This window comes from Dermochelys coriacea, chromosome 15, assembly GCF_009764565.3.
Source record: "Dermochelys coriacea isolate rDerCor1 chromosome 15, rDerCor1.pri.v4, whole genome shotgun sequence".
NCBI lineage: Eukaryota > Metazoa > Chordata > Testudines > Dermochelyidae > Dermochelys > Dermochelys coriacea.
The window spans coordinates 24,041,942-24,064,172 of NC_050082.1; the positions used below are offsets into that span (position 1 = coordinate 24,041,942).

At 49.7% G+C, this 22,231-nt stretch overlaps 1 protein-coding gene across 39 annotated transcripts in view; it reads left to right on the plus strand.

Moving 5' to 3' along the window:
- The window catches only part of NCOR2 (nuclear receptor corepressor 2), a 419,584-nt gene that overhangs the window by 354,518 nt on the left and 42,835 nt on the right, over positions 1 to 22,231 (plus strand). For 32 of the 39 annotated variants that reach the window (XM_038372887.1, XM_043497676.1, XM_043497682.1 and 29 more), the window contains 8 exons: positions 2,567 to 2,731; positions 3,205 to 3,344; positions 3,976 to 4,081; positions 7,258 to 7,362; positions 8,015 to 8,118; positions 12,026 to 12,176; positions 20,430 to 20,582; positions 22,088 to 22,174. In XM_038372887.1, the coding sequence (XP_038228815.1) occupies positions 2,567 to 2,731; positions 3,205 to 3,344; positions 3,976 to 4,081; positions 7,258 to 7,362; positions 8,015 to 8,118; positions 12,026 to 12,176; positions 20,430 to 20,582; positions 22,088 to 22,174 (1,011 nt within the window). The remainder of the gene's footprint in view (positions 1 to 2,566; positions 2,732 to 3,204; positions 3,345 to 3,975; positions 4,082 to 7,257; positions 7,363 to 8,014; positions 8,119 to 12,025; positions 12,177 to 20,429; positions 20,583 to 22,087; positions 22,175 to 22,231) is intronic. The other 7 variants (XM_043497694.1, XM_043497704.1, XM_043497712.1 and 4 more) reach the window with 2 other exon arrangements.

Genomic DNA, 22,231 nt, shown 5'->3' on the forward strand with positions numbered 1-22,231 from the left:
GTGAAGACCAGGCCCTGGGTACATTCATTGTGCTGCTACAGAGGAAGTGGAGTGATCCTAGCAGAGGGCTGGTCTTGCAGCAAGAGCAGCTGTTCCTGCTCCCCAGAAAGCTGTGATCAGATTGGCATGGCCCTGCCTGATAAGAGAGCGTGAACTGTTGCAACTTCTCCAGAGACAGACAAGTTTCGCACCACCCTGGAACTGATTCAAAGCACTGTCTTGGACACAAGCATCACATCCTGGCCAAGGCGTTGGCTGCCCCTTGCAGACCTTTGGCTGGGGCTGTATCTGTCTGGAGCCCGGCCAGTTTAGTATCTCCTCCTAAAAGAAAAGGAGGACTTGTGGCACCTTAGAGACTAACAAATTCATTTGAGCATAAGCTTTCGTGACCTACAGCTCACTGCATCGGATGCTTTCAGTGAAAAATACAGTGGGGAGATTTATATACACACACAGAGAACATGAAACAATGGGTTTTATCATACACACTAAGGAGAGTGATCACTTAAGATGAGCTATTACCAGCGGGAGGGGGAGGGAGGAAGGGAGGAAGAAAACCTTTAGTGGTGATAATCAAGGTGGGCCATTTCCAGCAGTTGACAAGACACTCCTCCTAAGGTGCTTTGACAGTGCTGCTCTGGTGTGGGGCTGGGGGTCGCGGCCTGTCCATTTGGAGCATGCTCTCAGACAGATGGATCCTTTCCCTCATCACCGAGTGGCCATCACGCCTATTTTTGACTATCTTGGGGCAGTTTTAAAGCCAGCAATGTGTTTTCTGTTGGTTTAGTCACTCGTTTCACTTAGCCTTTCTGGAGATTGGAAGCCAAAAGTATTAATTTGGGTGATGGATGATATAAACGCTGACTTCTCCGCTCTGGTTTCAGGGACTTGACAAATGGCCATAGGAACTCTTCCCAGGATAAGTGCTATTTTATCAAAAGCTGGCTGAGTTATAGTTACCTTTAATGTGGGGTCAATAATCAACTGACCACATCTCATAGATTTCATAGCGGAATGTGTGCGGGAACAGCTCCCAGGGGAGGAGGAACCACTTTTCCAAGAGCTCCATGCTGCCTCAGGGTGCACGTGCGCTTGGCCAATAGTATCTTGGGATTACAGAGCATCTTCGCCCAGCTGTACGATACACAGATGCCACCCGTGCAAGGCAGCTGCCTCTGGCATACAGCACAGCAGCCAGTTGGTGCGCAACACACCTCTCGGCAGCTGGGATGGAGGAGAGCTTGTGTCTCAGGACAAATGCCCTCCTCTTGTGGGAAGTGCCATGGGATCTTCAATGTCCACATGGAGAACATGACAGGGACTTCGTTTTCAAGGATTTCTCCTAAGATCCTCACAGTGACTAGCGTGGGGTGCTCCAATTCAGCTGCCCTGGGAGGGTGAATTGATCCGTTTGAGATGTGAAATGGGGAATCTGGGTGTGTTAACCCTGAGGCTTAGCCCCTTACACCACCCCCTCTGGAATCTGAGGGTACATCTCCACTCCAGTTTAAGGTGTAACTGTAGTTGGGTGGTCATACCCGTGCTGGCTTTAATCCAGACGGTGTGGGTAAGGAGCAGTGAAGACACAGCACGGACCCTGGTGCATGCTTACAATCTGAGTCCTGGCAGGCTTGTAGCTCGCTCTAAAGCCCAGGCTGCCACGTCTTCACTGCTATGGTTACCCACGCTAGCTCAATTAAATCCAGCACAGGTATGCCTACCCAGAGCTATCAGTCCCACCTACCCTTGCAGTGCAAACATTCCCCAAGAGTCTCTGTGCTTGGATATGTACATAGACTTGCTGCTGCTGGATTCTTTTCATCACTGTGTGAGGGGCACAGGATTAAGTCTCCCAGCTCCTGAGCACACCAAGTGTTAATGAGCCTTTTCTGTATTATTCCTAATAATGGGCCCTTTGCTAGCCGTGCATCTCATCCCACTTGTCTGCAAAGCTTTAATAGCAGAGTCGGAGCTGTAGTGAGGTCTGGTACTGCTAAAGCGCCTTCCTTTTACACAGCATAGTACAGAATCTTGGCTAGATAACTCTTTTTTTGAATGCGTGGATGCTTAAAATTAAGCACATGCTTATATGCTTTGTTGAAGTGGGGCCTTAAGGTAAAATTTCCAGAAGTATCTAGGTCCCGTTTTCAGAAATGACTTGGGCACTTTTCAGGCCTCCTTCATGCGCCCTGTGGGCTTGTCTACACAGCGAGTTACTGCGCAACAAGTTGGACTGAGACACTCCGATCCTCAGACTTACCCTGCGGTAGGGTTTCATGTGGGCAACGAAAGCCTTGGAATGCAGCATGGTGTACTTCTGCTAAGCTATGCTCTGGGGCATTCACTGTGTGCTAGCTGCGTCCACAGGATGAGTTGGTGGCAGCAAGCAGGTGCACTGCAGAGTCACACCCTGACTTGTCTTGCTGTAAGGCAAGCCCTAACCAAAGGAAAGGAGCCCCATTTGTTGTTTCCCTTTGCAGGTCTCTGTAAGATCTTGCTGATTTGCAAAGCTGTGTGTGTGAGTTCATGTGTGTGGCAAGCTGATCAGTTCTCTTTCTCCTTGCAGAAAAACCAGTGCCTTTCTCATCCCTTGCAGAAGGACAGAAGCTAACCGGAGAGCAGATTGCCACGTCGTGCTGGCCCCCCATGCTGCCGTACCAAGTGTCCTCTAGGGATGTGATCAAAACCTCCCCACACGCTGAGTCACATGTGTTTCAGTATAACCTGCCAGGTGAGCATAGGCTTGCATTCTTCTTCAGGGGTCTGCACGCACTAGGGGGAGCCAGTTTGGTTTAGCCACTGGGGGTGCATGGCCTAAAAGGTCCAATGGTTCTTGTGTCAGTCACCTCATTTAGTAAATTCATGCAGACATTTTCTTCCTGATTGGGAAAGCTGCTGAAAGTTTGCCATTCAAAGGCATCATGCCAGGAGGCTAGCAACCCCGTCTGATTTGCCTAGCGTGGAGCAGCCAATCCCATCTATAACACAGAGATGCCGTGTGTGGAAACAGCAGATCCCAGAATGCAATGGGAGATGGACAGGATTAATGGCTGCAGTGCCAAAAAAGCTACAGTTACAACCACCAATCAACCTACAGAATCTCTGTACCTGGTCTCTGTCTCTGTTTCCGTTTGGTGTCCCCTGGTCTCTGTCTCTCTGATACAAATAACCATCAGTCCGTAATAATGTTTGTTTTGTCAATAGCGCACCCAATCCCATTAACTTTCCATGAGAGCTCTCGGTCTGGGCTACAAAGATTGTCCAACATCTCCAATCCTCCCCCTCTCATCTCTTCCACCAAACACCCATCTGTTCTGGAGCGCCCCATCGGCTCCATTTCCCAGGTAAGATGCTATCCCAGTGCCATGGTACTCCCAAGGATTCGAGGAAAGAGACCTCTCTGTTGGCAAAGAGCAGGCTTGCCAGAATTAGATTGTTGTTGTTTTATAATTTTGATGGATAATATCAGTGTTTATTTTTAAGCATTGTTTTCAGTTTTTGTCGATTGTAAATGTTCACAGTTGCAGTTAATTACGTAGGGATCAGACAATTATTTAATGACCCCAGACACTGAGATTCAAAAAGTTAAAGCTTTGTGACCGTTAAAACACAATTGTTAGCATCATCTGTCAATAACTACAAAGCAAATATCCTTAAATCAAACTCTAGTAAGTTCTCAAGCAGCATTTTTCTTTCTTTGCCTCTCTGTGAATTGATCTGATTCACAATGGCAATATTTTTTCCTTCTGTTTGTGTGTGCGGTGAAATGGACGTTTACCAAATAAAAATCCTTCCACACGTTGTTGAGAGCAGCTTCCTGCCAGGTCCCCGTTTTGATTCCTGGGCAAAGGGCTTTGTAATCATTCAGTGGAGGCCTTTTCCCATGAGCTTCCTCTCCTTGGTGACTGCCCCGTTCAGGAAGTGTCTTAGCAGGGCATCCCACACCGTCGGTGACCTTTTTCTCTTGTGTTTTAGGGGGTGCCCATTCAGCTCCATACTCCGTACAGCTCTGAACATGCAAAAGTTCCCGTTGGCTCCATCACCATGGGCCTGCCACTGACTATGGATCCTAAGAAACTGGGTAAGCTGTTGACACACTACTTGTGTGCCTCTGACCCTTGGTTCACTCCTGGCCTTTTTGTTGAATGGTCAGAGCTGTCCCTGTGGAGCTGCTGTTAGCCTTGAGTTGAGCACACCCACACCCACCCACCCACCCACCCACCAGGGCCGTTCCCAGTGAGCTGAATGACACAAAGGGAGGATGCAGAGCTTTGCAAGTTCACTGGGTTCACCCAGTCAGCAGTGACTATGAAATTCCTGTCTGGTGGCCTTTGGGAAATTGCACGGTGGTCTCCTCTCGCATCCTAATGCACAGTTGTCTACAAAATCTGCCGACACACTTGACTTTCTCGTTGGCAATCTCAGGAGAGGCTTGAATGAATCCCCTCTCAATGGTTTCTCTGGGGTCAAGGCAGAGACATATTGGTGGAGCAGATACAAGGGAAGCATACCTTGTCACTGCCTCTTCTGTACTGGCTTTGGGTACAGAGGATTCTGGTACAGTGCTGTCAACCCAGCATCACTCAGCAGCAGGGATATTTGTAATTCTCAAGACTCTGCACTTGCGAACTACAATGAGAGGTGGTGGTGATGCTATTCTATTTTCCAAGTGGGGAGAGAGCTGCTTTTGGGGATCATCGTAGCTCGAGTCCCTGCGGGTCTGATTCCAGGATCAGGGCCCATAAGGAGAAGCCAGCATTTCCATGCATGGATTTCAAGAAGATGGTCAACCCCAACAAGCAGTTACCATTGGAAAGAAACCTATGGTACTGCATTACCTCCCTCACGTCAGTGTTACGTTCCAGGAATGGGAAGACAGTGCAATGTGTAGCAATCAAGACTGTGATCGGATAAATGCTTGCTTTTTAATGGCAACCTGTCATGGACTCTCACATCATGCCCACTCTTGGCCCCATGCAGTCCATGGGGGGAAACCCCCTTCAGTGAGACAGCCCTTTTTGGGGGTCCACTCTCTCTCGGGGGTTAAGCCCCTCCCCCTCCTGGAGATGCACCTCTCTGAGCCTTAGCATACCTGTTTCTCGCCGTGGGCCCTCACAGGGAGTCCACTCGCTCTGGACCCCCAGGGCCTTCACTCCCAGAGGGAATAATGCAACCCTGCTCTCTAGGCTGGAGTGACATTCAGCCAGCGTAAAACAGGAGGGGTTATTGAGCGTTTGAACACAGAACAAGAAACCCTCAGGCCTGGCCTCCCTCAGCACAGCACATCCCAGTCTTCCCTGAATCCAGGTGGGCTCTGCCTGATCCCTCTCTCCAGCCCAGAGTCCCCCTGCTTCCCAGCTGGGCATCTGATATCACCAGCCCAAAGCCCCACCTTTGTCCATTGTCATCTTCTGTAACGACAAACTCCCTCTCCCATTACCTCCTTAAACCAGTAACACCCAGGGAAATGGCATCCCACCCCGTCTGCATGCAAACCATTGGAAAAAACAAGGAAAAAACGAGAAAATCCCCCACTTTGTCACACAACCACCATTGTCCAGTATGAGAAACCTATAAAGAACCTGAATAAATAACCAAACTACATTAAAAATAGATGGGTTAAGAATTAATTGATGACTAGGAATAACAAGGCCCCAAAGTGAGGAGCGCTGGCTGGGGGTGGGGGGGTCTGTCACAGGCATTCATGAGGTTTGATATATTTTGATCAATCAAGAGAAAAGTGAACTCAACCATGATGGAGTTCCCTAGGAGGGTATGTAACACACACGAGGAGAGAGCCTGCTTGGTGTGAGATGAGTCAGTGATAGCTATGCACTGAGGTAGGACATGAACAGCTCAGATATATCCCAGGGAATGGCTGTGTACAAAAACTGCCTTCAAGAAAGGGATCAACGAATGACACACAAACACCTAGTGCCAGGCTGCTGGGAAAAAGCCAACAGAATCTCCCTGTGTGCGGCTGTATATCTTATAGAGAGATATGCCAATGTGGGGTGGAGTGATGCTATTCTGCTTGGTCCTGGGGGAATTGCACATGGGGTAGTCTGTGCCATATTGACCCCCACCATTAAAGGAGGAACTATAGTAAAAGAGCAAATACAAAGGGGATCAAAACCACTAAAAGGATTAACCAAGCATAAGAGGAGAGGCAGAGGGAGCGAAATTCCTACAGTCTAGGAAAATAGAAGACTTGGTCAGGGACCTGATCCCAGACTAAAAATACCTTCCAACTAACTGTGATTGATGGAAGGAAACTTATTGATATTCGCCCGACAGCTGGTGGGATAAACAGTAAATGGCCTGAAATGAGAGAGGAAAATGTTCAGTTTGCAGATTTGGAAACATCTCGTAAGAGCCAGAGCCAGAGAGGAAAGTCGTAAGGGAGGAGACCTGGGCCCAGCACTGTAGAGAGCGGAGAAGGCCATGGGCTAAACCAGCTGTGAGTGTGCTCCATGGGTCTGCACAGCACTAGAGGCTATTCCCAGCTCTCTTCCTCTTGAGCGGATTCTGCAGTCGGCTTGTCACTCTCCAGGGTTGTTTCCTGACAGCTCTGAACTGTGTGTTTCAGGAGATGGGTTATTGTCCCTCAGCTCTTAAGAACATCAGGCTGACCACAGCAGATCGGACAATTAGTCCATCAGCTCCAGCCTCCCACCTGTGGCAGTGGTCAACTGGAAGGCAGCTGCACTTTCAGTCCACATAGTTCCAGTTGCCCAGTGCTCTGCAAAGGGTGGGAAATTTCTGGGTGATCCACTGAAGTCCTGTAGCCGGGATCTGAGTACTCTTCTCTGAGTTTGCATAGCTACAGTTATCAATGGATTTAAAATTATTCAGCCCATTTACAAACCCAGTCATGGCATTAAATCCAGCCCCGGTCTGTGTGTATGACTCTGGTCCTGCTGTAGGGCTGAGGGTGCAGCGCCGTGCAGGAGTGGATTTCAGGAACCCCTGCTGTCTTGCCTGCCAGGAGACCTTGAACGATGCCCTTGCAGAGGGGATAAGAGCAATTTGAGTTTTCCTTTATCATCTGTAGTTGTGTAATCTGCTACTCAGAAGCAGCAGCAGCTGCACGGGGACCTAGGTTATTTAAGACCTGTCTCTTTCAGCAATTGTGAATATAAAGCAAGACAAAATTAAAGACTAAGCAAAATAAAAAAGGCAAGAGAGCAATTCAGGACAAGAGCTGTCTGGTTGTGACCGGTGCAAACATTGTCATGTATGATTAATGTTTTCTAGTGCCTTTTCCTGGAGTAAAGCAGGAACAACTTTCTCCTAGAAGCCAGGCCAACCAGCCTGAAAGTCTGGTACTTCAGACGTCCCAAGAGAGCTCCATCCTGAGGGGTAAGCACATAGCAGGGCAGCTGTGATGATCGATGGAAACCAGGCACCTCTCGGGGAGGCTGCTCAGGAGGTGGAAGGGGATCAACCCGGGCCAAGCTCTTCAAAAGTGACTTGTGGTTTTGGCTACGCGTTAGCTTCTGCTATCCAACCTGAGACACCGTAAGAGTTCCTGATTTTCAGAGGACAGATGAGCCAGTCTTCAAAGTGCCAGAGACTGGGCACCTGAAATCACTAGCCCCTTTTAAAAATCTGAGCCGCAAACTTCTATCCAACTTTTGGGGAGAAGGGATATGTTCTCGTTAGTTTCAAAGGGCAGTCTGCTAATGAAGAAAGCAAAGCAGCTGCTAATAAAATGGCACTGATTACATTCTGAACCTCGCTCTCTAGAATCATGAGTACATGTTGAGGATAGACGGAGAGAGCGTTTCATTTTTAAATCCAAGCCCCTTTCTGCAGTGCAAAAAAAAAAGGCACAAAACTCTGTTTTAACTGTACATTCTTGTCTCTCATAAACACCCAATTAATTCAGCCAAATTCAGGAAGTTCACTGGGTTGGCTCAGGACCGAAGCAGATAAAATAGGAACCAACTCAAGGCAGCCCCCAAGATAAATCTCAGCAACCTAATCTCGCTTGCTTTGTTGTAACTTTCAGGGGCATCGCTGGGCTCAACCCCAGGAGGGAGCATCAGCAAGGGGCTCCCCGGCACCAGGCCTCGGTCGGAATCACCCATCACCTATCGGGGATCTATCACACACGTAGGTTTCTTCTCTTAACGGCTTGGGGGGGATCTCAGCTGGTTTGTAATGTGGGCCGGGAAGGAACGGTTGCTGTCAGAGCAGACCCTCTCCTGGAGTGCATAGAAATGATCGCAATTTGTTGTTACTTGGAGGGGACATCAGAGCACCCCCTCCCGGCAGACCCATCAGGAGGCATTTCAGAGGACTAAGCAAAGAGGGTGTAAACCCTTGAATTGCCCTGGGGCAGACCGGCAGATCCGGTGGGTAACTGCTCTGACCTATCACCTCTGCAGAGCTGAGTTCAGATCCTGGTGAGGCAAGTGGGGAGAGTCAGAGTGGGTTGGTGCCTCCACCGCCTCCTAGCAGAGCATCTGCACATAGCCCCACCCAGATTGTCTCCCCACCTGCCCAGGTGCGCCAGCAGGAGAGGTGGGGGCTTCAGGATGCAAGGGCTGCAGGGCAGGGCAGAGGAGTGATCTGTGGTGGAAGAGTACGCCCAAGATCAGGTTCGTTCCGTTCTCCAAGACTGGTGAAAAGCAGAAGTAAACAGACCTCACCAGTGGTGAAAGGGGCATTGCATTTGAAACTGCCTTCACCCATGCCAGTTGTGCTCATGAACCCAGGCTCGGGCGGGGGTTAGCTGGGGTTTTAATCTTGCTGGCACACTGTGTAGCAGGCCAAGGAAATGGAAAAGAACAGTAGGCTGGTGGGTGGGCCGGAGGAGGGGGGCTGACCAAGCCAACTAAAGGGAATCCTAAAATCATATCATAGACTCTCAGGGTTGGAAGGGACCTCAGGAGGTCATCTAGTCCAGCCCCCTGCTCACAGCAGGACCAATCCCTCACCCCCAGTGGGGTGATGAAGTTGAGGAATCAGTGCAGTAAGTCTCCTTCCACGGCTGTAGCAGGGTGTTCTCTAGGCCCTGCCCGAAAGGCTGTTGTGAGTGCAGTAGGAAGGCACTCTGCCTTTAATCATTTATCATCCATCTTCAGAAGAGCAGCTGCCAAGTGGGGGATAGTTCAGCAGCATGAGTTGTTGCTCAGTGCTGAGTGGAATGCCTAAAAAGAATCTGTTTCCCTTGGGGATTTTTATCTGGCCATCATTCAGCTCTTTAAAGCCACTTATAAGCACTGAGATTTTTTCCTGTTGTCTGGGTGGCTTCAAAAAGGGAAGATACACTGCCCTGCCCCTGGAAGAGCTATGGGGGTTGGGAGGGAAAGCGCTGGCTAGTAGGTTCTGCAATAGATCTAAGAGACGTCCGATCCAGGGCATGATCTGATCAAATGCTGTTTTAGAGCCAGCTAGTTAATTGACATTAGAATTCTTGTATTCATCTTAGAAATAAAGTAGCAGCAGGAAGTGAGGCTGCCCCTTTGGTTTGATTCAATGGTAAAGTAGCTCTCGGAGCAGTTGTCACGTGTTTGCAGTGTGTCTGATGGCTGTACCCTGCAGGCCAAAGAGCTCTGACATCTCCTCTGAGCAATGCCCGTGATGCCCCTCGGCACGGCATCCTGCGCAGTCTCCTGACAGGGAAGCACAGCGACCCCGATTGTTGTCACAGCTCCCAGCACTGTGGCTGATACTTGATGTCAGATTACTCACCCAGAAGACAGATCTTAAATAGGGTGCACTCTGCTCCCAAGCTCCTGTCATCGCTCGCTTTCAAACCCCCTGCAAACACGGCCAGTGCGGGAAGGAAACTTACCTGGCACTGACTGGGAAAGCCAGTGCTGAGCGTTTCTGTGAGCCTGTGTCAGAGCAAACAATCAGGGCATTGAAACCTGCACATTGACACGTCCCATCCAGTCTCTGCAGCAAGCAGCTTAGTGACTGCTGGTCTGACTGCTTACAAAGAAGCAGAGACCTATTGAACGGAGGGGTTCGGGGTGGGATTGGGGGGGACATCCTGTCCTGATGTATTGGAGCAACCTCCAAACACCACCATGCTGAAGTGCTGACATTTAGAATCAGATTCCTTATTCACCCCTTACAGCAGTACAGACATGGGGTAGCATTCAGCGTGGCCTGTTCAGATAGTGTGACTGGTGTTGTTGGGTTTTTAGCTTTGAACAGCAGGATGCAAGTCGATTCTGGTTCTCCCTGGGCATGGATCGCTAGGCTGCTAGGGCACCCACGATGAGGGATTGTTACCATGTTAACTCCGTCCCGTGTGCTCCAGAAGAAAGCAGGCGCTAGGATGGCAGCTTGGTAAATCAGGAAAGAGGCCCGCATATAAACAGAACTTGTCCACACATACACACATGTTGTATAGGTAAAGCAATACACGCCTTAGTGTGGACTCAGTTATACCAGTATAAAGAGGCTTTATATCAGTGTAGCTATTACCATACGCGCAGGGGAATAAGTCGTACCCATATAAGGCACCTTTATACTGATATAACTGCACCCCAGTAAATAATTTACAAGCACCCCTTAAGGCTGAAATTTGTTCCAGTGAGACGTTCATCAAATAATTCCAAGTAACTAAATGAGGTCAAAATCTCTGTCTGTTGACAGATAATTCAGAGACAGAAAAAAGGGATAAATTCGCTGCAGCTAGATCCCTGGCTCTGGCCATGGCAGCACTCGTACAGAGCAAATTTCCCCCTTGTGCAGAGAGCAAGCGCAAGCCTGGGCACTTGAGCCCTTTAAGTGTGACTTGAAGGTCGCAGGTGCCAGCTCTCTGCCCTCGGGGTGAATTTCACTTACAGTTGGAGGAATAGAGGGAGGGAGCTTCCCTGTATTCCTAATTTACATTTCACCCTTATGGCTATTGAATTGTTTCTTGCATCTTGGTCTGGCTTGGATCATGAAACGAGGCTGGTCAAAAGAAAAGCAGTACTTGTGGCACCTTAGAGACTAACAAATTTATTAGAGCATAAGCTTTCGTGAGCTACAGCTCACTTCATCGGATGCATTCAACGAGGCTGGTCAGTTTCCCTCCTGCACCAACTCTTGTGAGCAGCTTGCAAACCCAGAACGACCTTGAATGATGAAAAGGGTGGAAGGAGGATATTCAAGGCTTCCTTGGGGATTTGGGCACCTGCTTTCCATTATTTCTGCTGGGAATTGGGTGTCCAAATGCCTTTCCAAATCTCAGGCCTGGGCTGTTTCCCGGGATGTTTTGAAGAAAGTGATGGAGAAGGATGAGTTTGCATAAGCAGCTGCTCCCTTCTTTTTATTTAAAAGGAAAGCTATGGGCCTGACTCTTTGCTCTGCTCTACCAGTAACCCCGGTTCGAGTCTATAAAGCTGGTGTGGTGGAATGACGAATGGCCCAGCATTTTGGGCTCAGACTGCTTGATTGCATGCCCTTTTGAAGGTCAACATTTCTGTGACCGGTTGTGCCCCGTGATATTAGTCGGAGAAAATAATTTTCAGTGACAGTAGTCCCAAGGGAAAGAAAAAGACTTAAGTAGTGTTGGCCATGACTAAGACGTCCCTAGGGAAGGCAGAGCTGTAAGAGTGCCTGTCCCTTCGATCCAGTGGGATGGAAAGCAACCAGATAGTTGACTTTGAAAAGCGCAGCACGGACGGAGTGGGCAGCGTGGGTTGGTGTTTCCATTCCTGCTTTGCCCGATGGTAGAGGAGCCTGAGCTGCTCTGTAACTGTATGTAATGAAAGCCAGGCTCGCTCCGTCTCTTTACACCCGTTGAATTGCAAGGCCTGTCATCTCTGCCTGGCACTCACCCCTGTCTCTTCCCAGCAACCATACACAGATCACGTACCTTTTACCGCTCAGCATTAGTATCCTTATCAATAATTAAGCTGCAGATTTCTCGCTATTGGCCCTGACAGGAAGCAGAGTTCAGCTGTGCGCCCTCCTCTGCTCTGCCTTTTGGAGCAGTGTGTTCCTGTGGGGGTGAGAGCTTTCTTCCTTAATTGCTTGTGGCACTGTTAAATATGGATCTTGGTGGCTTTCCAAGGGCACCCCAGCTGAAGTGCTGTATAAAGGAACCATTACCAGACTAATCGGAGAAGACAGCCCCGGCAGAGCAGAGAAGGTGAGAGAGGATGCCTTGCCCAAAGGACATGTCATCTACGAAGGGAAGAAGGGCCATGTGCTCTCCTATGATGGTAAGCTAGAATCCTCTCTGGGGTTTTTTGGAGGGCCGGGGGGGAGCATCAGGATCGTGCACTAATGTTTGGGAGCTAGAATGTTTGGGAAAACGTTGCGAAGCGTATCTTGCCGGTATCCTGTTTCTAGTTCCGGAGTAATTTTCTTCCTGTTCCTGATTTTTGAGGTCTTATCCAAGGGCCAGATTTTCTTCTTTGATGCACACAGCAGATCTGGCCTGTGGCACGCTGCTTGATTCAGCAGGGAGAGCCTCTGGTGTCAGTAGGAGAGCCCCATGTGTACGGAGGGCAGCACATTTAGACTGTAAGCTCTCTGGAATCTCATCCAATTATGCATTAGAGCCTTGCACAATGGGGCCCTGATCTTGGTTGGGGCCCCCGGGGGATTGCTGTGTATCAGTGATCACACTGGTGTGCTTGCAGTTGGCTTAGTTGGTCTGAGGGGAGAGCATCTGCAGGACACCTCTCTCCTTGCGCAGCAGGTAACTTCTCTCCTTCTTCCCGCTGGGCTGAATGAAACCATGTTGTGGGTTGCTTCATGCTCTCAGCCTGCGCACGCCAGTCCTGGGATAGAGGGCAGCGTGCCACCAGTGAGTATGAAGCTGCACCTTTGGGGGAGTCTCTGAAGGTGTCAGACTCTAGGGCTTAAGTTCCCGTGTGCCCACATGAGGCCATTGCACCTCTGAAGGCCCCTGAGGTGAACATTCCCTTAGATGTGGAAAGCAGAAAAAGCAGGGCCCGTCCTGGCCTAGGGGAAATCTCTCCCACTGAGGGTCACCCTCGTCCAGGACAAGGTGACAGAGTTGAAAGCCCTGTGGCCCAGTGTCACAGCCTCCCAGCACGCTGCACCTTGCACTGAGCTGATGTCGCTATGGAGCATGCAGCGGCAGGGCTGTACAGTGTTGCCAGCCCTGCAGTAAATGGGGACCCTTCGGTTGTCCTTCCAGCTGGGTATGCAGGTGTCAGGTCGGACCCATGGGAGTTGGGGCCTTTCCGTGAAACTTGGGGTCTGTGGCAAACCCCATCATGCCCCTGGCTCCCCATGTCGAGCAGAGAATGCTTTAAGGGGTTTGCCAGGCAGTTAGGGTCTGAGCAAAGGGGCATCTCTTGTCATGTCATAACTCTACCTTCCGACCCTGCCCTTTCCCCTCCTGCCACCCTGATTTTGACCACCGGAGTCCTGCCTAGTGGTTAGAGCACAGGGCTGGGAGTCAGGACTCTGGGTTCCATCCTCCACTTTAATACTGACCTGCTAGGGCATTTCAGGTAACTCACACAGGGCCAAAGGGCAGGCAGGTGTGTGGAACCTCTAGCTCTGCCCCTAACGCAGGAAGCAGCTGTAGTTTGGCTGATTTGCCATCTGGATGAGTCAGTTCCAGAGGGGCAATTAGGTGCTGGCTCCTGCCAGCGCTGGGAGGACGCACCTGGGGAACAGGTGTTGTTGGGAGAACCCAGCGAACACACATCCCACCACACAGCTGAAAGATTCGCTGGAGTGTAAGGTCTCCCACTTGGGCACTAAACACCCCCTTCCAATGTAGGGCTCCCCTGTAGCAGCCTTCACTAGCTCCTTAACACGGAGCCTCAGTTTCCCCCGCTGTACAGTGAGGATAACGCCCATTTCCCAGGGTGCTGTGAACCTGGTGTAGTTAAGGATAACGTTCATGTAGTGCTTGGAGCTCCTCAGCTGGGATCCCTTAGTATTCTCCCCTGTTCTGTAGCCCAGGGGAATGGCAACCTCTCACTCCCAGATTGTGCTTAGCACCGGTGACTAGGTTGCTGCTTCTTAACTCTGACGTGGCCAAGCTGCAGCACGTCTGGGCCTTGCATCCGGGCTCAGCGTGACAATGCGATGCAGCTGAGCTGATGCCAGGGATGTTTGGCAGTGGTTTTTATGTCTACGCTGCAGGGCGGCCCCTTTGTGATCCTCATGCCGTGCGTAAGAAGCCACAGGCCTCCTCGTCAGCCCACAGAAACCTGGCTGCTAAATGGCAGTCAGAATCGCTGGTGATGAGTCAGCGTGTTCAATGAGCCCCAGCTGAACGCAAGGTGGAGGTCAAGTGGGGCGCTGTGCGCTTGGAATGGAACGAGATGCACTCCCTGTCCCCCAGGGCGTCCATGTTGGAATGGATGGAGCTGTATTCCCCTTCTCCCAGCGCTTCCATCTTGTCCCCTTTCCCCCATTGCTTCCTTTGACTTCCCCAAGTGCTCCATCTCTTGCACTGTGGGGTTCTTTATTTCATAGACGCACACAGGCACCTGCACCAGAGACGGCCGCGATGGGCCTGTTCCTTGGTGGCCCCCTCCTGCTCGTTGTTGTTAAACCCAGCCCCTACCCGCGGTCAGCCAGGGCCGTGGCTCGCACGGAGGCTGCTGTCTCAGTGGGACCCGCTTGTGTAGAACAGACAGAGGAAGCGTTGCTGCTCTTGGGCCCTGCCAGGGCTGGGTGAGTCCTATGCACATGTTTGCTCTCGAGAGCACGCCAGCAGAAAGGGAGCCCCAACCCCTTTTAGCGCATGGAGGACACAGACACAGCATTGCGTCTCAGCGAGTCTCCAAGCTCCATTCTCATCTCCAGCTTGCTAGTATCGCTGCCAATGTCCCTTTGTGTTACCGGGACGCTGCCAAGGGAGGTAGCTCGGGCGGTTCGGTTTGGTGCCGTGATAAAGGGTTTTGCTGAACCTGCTCTAAATACCCTGCCTGACTTTTCCACTGCTGCTTAGAAGTGCCTTCCACTTTCCCCTGACCCTTTCCCAGCAGTGCTGTGACCCCGAGCATGGGATCCTCGCTTCTGAGACGTGACGCTGTCGGTGAACTGCGCCGGGCAGCTCCCAAGCTGGCATCGGTGTCCAGGCGGAGAAGAATGCCTGAAAGGAGCCGTCCGCACACCTGGTGGGAAGTCCGGCCAGTTTGACTAATCTCTGGGGTGTTACAGCAACACAGGCAGGGAGGCTCCTCCCCCCCCTTAAAATATAAGATCCTCTTGACGGTGTCAAGAAACGCAACATTTCCAACCCACACCCCTGTGACAGGTGTGCCAACCCCACGCTGGCGAAGTAAGGGTTAAAGAGCAGTTTGGGGCCCAAGAGGCCACAGCCCTTCGCCTCAGCTGGCATGCCCCCAGTGGAAGGAGCATTCTGAAGGGAGCGGCTCAGTTCAGTCTGGGCTGACCCAGCAGAGCACTCGTGGACAGCAGCCTCCTACCAGGAAGCCGCTGGGTTCGCACCTCCTAGCTGCACCGCGGGGAGCCAGTTGTCCATGGGAACCGAAGGGGGCGACTCACTGTTGCCGGCCGAGGAACTGCTGGAGATGGAGCAGAAGGGACGCAAGAGGGACCCCATGTCCAACCCTGGAGACAACACCAGGGGGACTGGGACGACGGTAGGCAGCAACCTAGGGAACATGCTTGGGGGTATTGGGACCTGAGCCCTGTGCCAGGGTACCCTGTTTTGAAGGGCCCTGGGTTGAAACTAGGTGGAGTAGGGTGGGCCCAGCTTCTCCTCTCCATGTTCACGGCTCGGTGACGTTGCCTCTGATACCCCTGCTGTAAAGCGGCCCCTTGGTCTCTCGCCAGGAGACAACATTCCCCTGGGCTTTGAACTCTTGCCAGTAGGCATTCCATGCCGGAGTATCGCCATTAGGTGATACTGCCAGCCCGGGGCATCTACCCAACGCCCAACAACCCTGCATAGGTCACAGCACTTCTTTGTTGAGTGCAGAGATGCTCTTTGTGTTAACTCAGTAACCAGCTATTATCTCCTTCCCCAAGCCTGCGCACTGGATGGCCCTAAAATCAGCTGACAGTTTGCTCAGAAGCTCAGTTTGCTTCCATGAGCAATGAGCAGAGGTTTGTTTCCAGTGAAGCTTACGAGCGACTCCTCCATACAAGCCTTTCATTGCACACTGCTCTTCCCCAAGCTTTTGGGGCCGGGCACGTGCAGCCCAGCAGCCGTTTTGAGAGACGTCCTTGCCCTGTTGAGTCTGGAAGCAGAGGATGCCAGGAGGCTTGGTAACCCGGCCCGATGCGAAGCAGAGGAGCATTTTGGTGCCTGGCCGGAACACGCACGAGGAGCATGAGTGACTGTTTTACAGGGCTGCATCACTTCTGCTCTGAGTGTAAGGCAGAGATGACTAAGGACCAGATCCTAATCTCGGATGTGCCCGCCCGCCTCACCGTCTATCTTTCAGATCTGCTGCTGTGTCACACCCCCACAGCTCACATCCCTCTCCAGAGAGCAACGGCCTTCAGTGCTTGTCTCTCTCTCTCGCCACCGTGGCCTGCCTGACAACAAAATGAAGCCAAGAGGTGGGGTGGGAGCGGCACTTTGGCTACCATTGGGAAGATTTAGTGTTCGAGCACATGGCTGGGAACACTTGCCATGTTCTCGGACTGAGGAAGGAGCCACCAGAGAGAATGTGCTGGGGTTGGCTCTTTCTCTGCCACTCATCGCTGCCATGGGGAGCCGCTGCGTCTCTCTCCTGCCCCCAGGTGAGGGTTCCTTGATGTGGGCTGCTGGTGGCGCTTGTAGGGAGGGATGGGGCATTGTTGCAGGGGGGTGTCTGAGTGGGTCTCTCTTTCTCTCTCTGTGTTGGAAGCAGGAGCAGGAGGGGAGAGTCTGAAAAGACAAGCTACAGTCTTGGCCCACAGGCTGTATCTCTGTTCCATTCCAGAGGTTGTTGCTTGGTTTTCTGTGGTACACTTGTGCGGGGGGGGAGGGGGAGAATGTGCTGGCATGTCCAATGATGGAGCAGGGCTCTCACTCAAACTGTTGGAGGAAAAGAGCACAGGCTCGGGATGGGCCAGCTTGGGGTCAGTGTACATGTATGTACACGTGTACACACACACGCACGCGTGTCGGGGCAGCTTTTCTGCCAGGGGCAGCACTTGCCAGCCCCCACTCTGATGCTGATAGCCAGATTTCCAGGCACTCTGCACGCAACTTACAGATATGTGTGGATCAGAATGCTAAAACATAGCCTGCCCCACTTGGATTTAGTTCCCATACCTCCCAGAGCTCCCTCGGCTTCACCGCAAACAGCGGGACCATTGCCCAACAGACATGGAACCATGGGCCTGCAGCAAAAAGGTTAAAATCCTACCATGACGTACAGCTCATGCATTTAGGCGTGGAGCCACCCCTGTGACACAGTCTTCTGCTGCAGTGACTTTCCTGTGCTGGGTGTGAGGAGCATTTTCTGCAGTGCCCACCAGGCACCGCGTACAGAGCAAATCTCCATTCCTCTCCCTTTCGGTTGTTAACTTTGCCCCAGCTGGGCTTGGTGTAGCCTTCGGGGGGTAGTTGGCAGAATCAGTACCAGAAAACCACACCGGAAATGTTTCCAAGCTGTCTTCGCAAGGAGCAACTGGTTCTCTTTAGCCAGCACTCCGGATCAAATAGTTGATCTTAAAAATCATGCCGCAGTGGGAGAAAAGCCAGAGCTCCTCTCCTAGGCCAAATTCTGGTTTAAAGAATAAACAGCTCCAATCCTTGCATTAGCTGTTAATCAGACACAGGGGGATTACCAAATGGAGAGAATGAACTACAAATAATGGATGTGAACCAAATTCCATATGATTCACGCTCCACGTGCGTGCCTCCCACCGAAACCCAGGGCTGCTGGGCCTGCTTGTGCATGGACTTCACGTGACGCTCCATTTATAATGATAATGACGATACTTCTTATCCCTCAGAGCGTTCATTCAAACACCTAACCCATGGAGGAAGCATGTTCTAGTGTCTGGGGCCCTGAACTTGGATTCATGAGACCTGGATTCTATTCCCAGACCTGCTGCATGACCTTGAACAAGTCACAGAATCACTCTGTGCCTCAGTTTCCCACCCCACCATTCATCTGTGTGGCTTGACAGCCATTCAGGGCAGGGATTGTCCCATGCTCTGAGGGTGAGACCTTGATTTCGGCTGGAGCCTCTTGGCGCTACCATAATACAAACAATAAGAAGAACATGGGAGAGGGAGGTTCGCATCATTATCTACGGGGCAATGGAACTGACTGATTCACCCAAGGCCACAGGGGGAGTGAGAACTGAAATAAGCCTCCAGGAGTTTTCACTGTTTTGATCCCATGCGCAGACCTGAAACATAAACTGCAGCAAGCAGTCCTGCATTGTCAAAGAGATGGGTTCCATATATAATCCAATAGGTCTTGCCTATCTCTGATTCTGCATGAAAATCTATTTCAGATCAAAAGAGGAGCTAGGGTTTGAGGCTTAATTTAATTCGCTTTTGTACTTTCTCCACCAGTCTCTCTTTGTCCATTAGATTTTTAGGCCACCTCTCCCTCTACCCTGTACATAAGAATAGTCAGTAACAATTGAGTAAGAGGGGCCCTAAGCAGAGTACCTGGATTCATGTATCTGGTTGATTTTCCTCTCCTTTCTGGACCTGCAAGGCAAGATGATTTGATCCCTAATATCCTGATCATCTCCTTTCCCCTAGATAATTCTGGGATGGTTTCAAATGCAGTAGCGAATGAGTTAAAAAAATTAAATTAAATTAAATCGTTGGTGATTATGAGTTCTGGCAAGCAGGGGAGAAAAAAACTGCAAGTTCTGTAGTGCCATGAGGGTACTTACAAATAAAAGGGCTCTAATGAGACAAAATCCTGTAGCGTATGCAAGATGAATTGTGCTAGATTGGTTATTCTCATTCTGCATGTGATTGCTAATGGCGTCTGCGAGCAAGGGACATGTTTTCTGAGCAATTTTCTTTCTTTTTAATCTCTCTACTCCCTCCCCCCCAAACACGTGAAACAAAGAGAACAGGGGACGGCGTTCCTTTTGTAGAAGAGCTATTTAGAACAGATGTTCCTTGATAACAGGATGCAGCAACATTACCCCCTTCATGTGTCTCAAGATGCCTGGCTGTTTCTAAACATCAGCTGCTGATTTTTCACGTCCAATGAGTCTGAAGCCAAGAGGGAGACAGAGATTCACTTTTTCTGTTTCCCAGAATCTTTCCCCAAGCCCTTTTCGGTTTGATTGTATGGTGATTGCAGAAACTGGTAGTGGGGGTTGTGTCGTAATAATCCCATTTTATTCATTACTAGCATCACAAAAGAGAACTTTTGTTCCCAAACTTTCCGGGACCAAACAAATGTTTTGAACTTCTCCTGTGTTTTTTATAACTGTGTAATCCTAGATATGGTATATGTGAAAGAAGAGGATCAGGACACCAGCATTCCTTGGCAGGATAGACTAGTCCAGGGATAACAGACAACGAGTTTCTTGTGTGAGCCAATTGCGGAGCTTGGAGCTTGTTACATAAACCTTGGGCTTTCAGCTGTGTCCTAAACTGCCTCGTAAATTTCATGGGGTGGGCTGCATTATGCAGGGAATAAGAATGTGGCAGCAGGATGGATTTGCTGATGTTAAATCCAATGGTGATTTTTTTTTTCAGGCTGTAGAACAGACTTCCAAGGGAAAAGGGGAGAGCCCCATCACTTGGAAATATAGCATATAGGTGCAACAGAGCTGTAGCGGGCAGTACTGCCTTGGCAGGGAGATGGGTTTAATAGCACAGTAGGTCTTGCCTATCTTGAATTTCCATAGTTCTGCATGAAAATCTATTTTAAATTGGAAGAGGAACTAGTATATTAGGCTTAATTTAGTTCTGTGGCTTGATACTGTACTTTATCCACCAGCCGCTGTTGTGGTGCATTGGATTTTTCACATCCTCCTTTTTTTGTTTTTGTGTGGTTTGTCCATCTCTTCGTTCTGATTAGAATAACGTGAATGTTTTTTATGCTAGTTTTGATGTTAAAGATTTTTCTGCTTTGCTTCTTCCTCTTTGTCTGCTTTTATCATCTGGGGAATGTCTCAGTGTCTGTTAGGGAGACTGGACAAGATCACAAACAGTAGGTGTATTCAGGAAACAGCGCCACTGGGCTAATTTCAGTGGGAGTTCCAGCTGCTTGGAGCTTCAGAACTGAATTTGCTCCATAATGTCTCGCAGGCTGTGTCTGGATAGTGGAAAAGACATATGCTCTTGCCCAAACATGAGGCCATGGAATTTGAAATCTGAGGTGGGCAGGGCAGAGAGAGAGACTGAATTTCCTGGAACCTAGCAGCATGGTATAATGCCGACAAAGCCTGCTGAGTGCAAGCTGAATTGCAGGACTCACTCCTATGGGAGTGAGCCTTTAGTGGACGTGCAAATGACAGTAAACAACCTCGCTTGCTCACTCCCCCTTCTTCATGCAGCTTTTGTTTCTTCATCTCCTTTTATGTCCTAGGTGGAGTCGGTGCTTCCCAGTGCCCCAAGGAGGACAGCAGAAGCGCTGGCGCTTCTCATGAGACCACTGGTACCAAACGGACCTACGATATGATGGAGGGGAGGATCAGCCGGGGTTTACCGGCTCGTGATTTGTCATCCACTAGCATTGAAGGTTGGTTTGGGGAAATCTTTCAGTCGTGCCGTGTCAGGAGTCATACTCTAGGGCAGAATATGTGCAGCATCTTTCCAATTCTGAGAACTCTCCCTGTCTGCCGACAGCAGCCCTTCTGTTCCAGGAGTGGCAGCAGCCTGATTTAGAGGAGATGCACGTGCCTATGCGCTTCCCCGCAGCACCTTCTGGCTCATAGTTTCCTTCATCTAAAATAAGACATCCAGACCGAAAGTGCATGTTTTGCTGTGTGTGTGTGTGTGTGTGTGTGTGTGTGTGACAACCATATCTATCTTCTGGATCTATCAATACAGTGAGAACTTACAGGCCTTACCAGGAAAATGAGTCTTAATTCATCCATCCTCCTCAACACCAGTGCTTTGTGCTCTGCACAGAAATGGCCAAATCATTCTAAACTAGAGATACAGGCTGCGATTTTCAGTGGTTGACAGGCACATATATAACCCATTGAAGGTCACAGCTGTAACTGTTGAAGGGACTTCAGTAGATAATTCTAGCTGTAAAAGATTTTGCTTAAAATAAACCCTAAAAAAGGTTTAGTACTTATACTAACACTAATACTTAGTAGAAATTTTTTCTGGCCCTGTTACCAAGAGAACCCAGCATCAGAACTGGCTAACTCTGCACATATAACCTCATAAGCTCTTTGGGACAGGGCCCGTCTTTTTGTTGTGTGTTTGTACAGTGCCTAGCACAATGGGTTCCTGGTCCATGGCTGCAGCTCCTAGGCCGTACTGTAATAAAATAATAAATAACTATAATAGTGACTATTCATGTGAAACCTCTGATCTCACTGGGGCTCCTTACAAGTGTTACAGTGTTTTGTTAGATTGGCATCCAAGTATCTAGGTTATCTATAGAGCTTATATATTTTAATAGTGGCATCTTCATTCTCTCTAGACCCACATGGAACTGAAAGCAGGGAAAAGTTACACAGAAATTTTGCGGGGGTAGGGGCAAAGTGGGTTTCTGATTTATAAAGCAGGAAGGGATGCGGTTTTGAAGTTACGATTATCTAATTGCTATCTAATGGGCAGATGAATCATATTTTTGTTGGAGGTGTTGGCATCTATCCATATGCTTTGGGTGTTACTGACTTACATGCATATCAGGAAAAACTTTCAGGGAAGATGATCATTCTGGACCTGCAAATGCTTTTTTAACCCAAAACCTTCCCTTGCAGGGTTTTGAATCCAAACAGGACAGCAATAGTAGGAAAATAAGAAAGTGAAACTGACTGGAAACAAAGGGAAACTGACCAGTCTGGCCTTTTGGTCCCCCAAGTACAAGAAGTAAACAAGTAGTTCAAAAGGAGAAAAGTAAACTAGCTAATTAGAAAGCATTGTTGTATTAATCCCAGGTGGTGCTATTACTGGAGAAAACTTGTAAAAATTAGGTGATTTCTCTCTTGTCAGTGTCCCTTTGAAGTATAATGAAAATGTCAGCAGTCTTGCTACTTTCTGACTGTTCTCTTTGGCCTGTTCTAGGTCTAATGGGTCGAGCGATCCCACCTGACAGACACAGTCCCCATAACTTAAAGGAACAGCATCATATCCGGGGCTCAATTACACAAGGTAATACTGGCAAGTATCCACATCAGGAAGTATATATGCGGGAGGGCAGGCCATGCG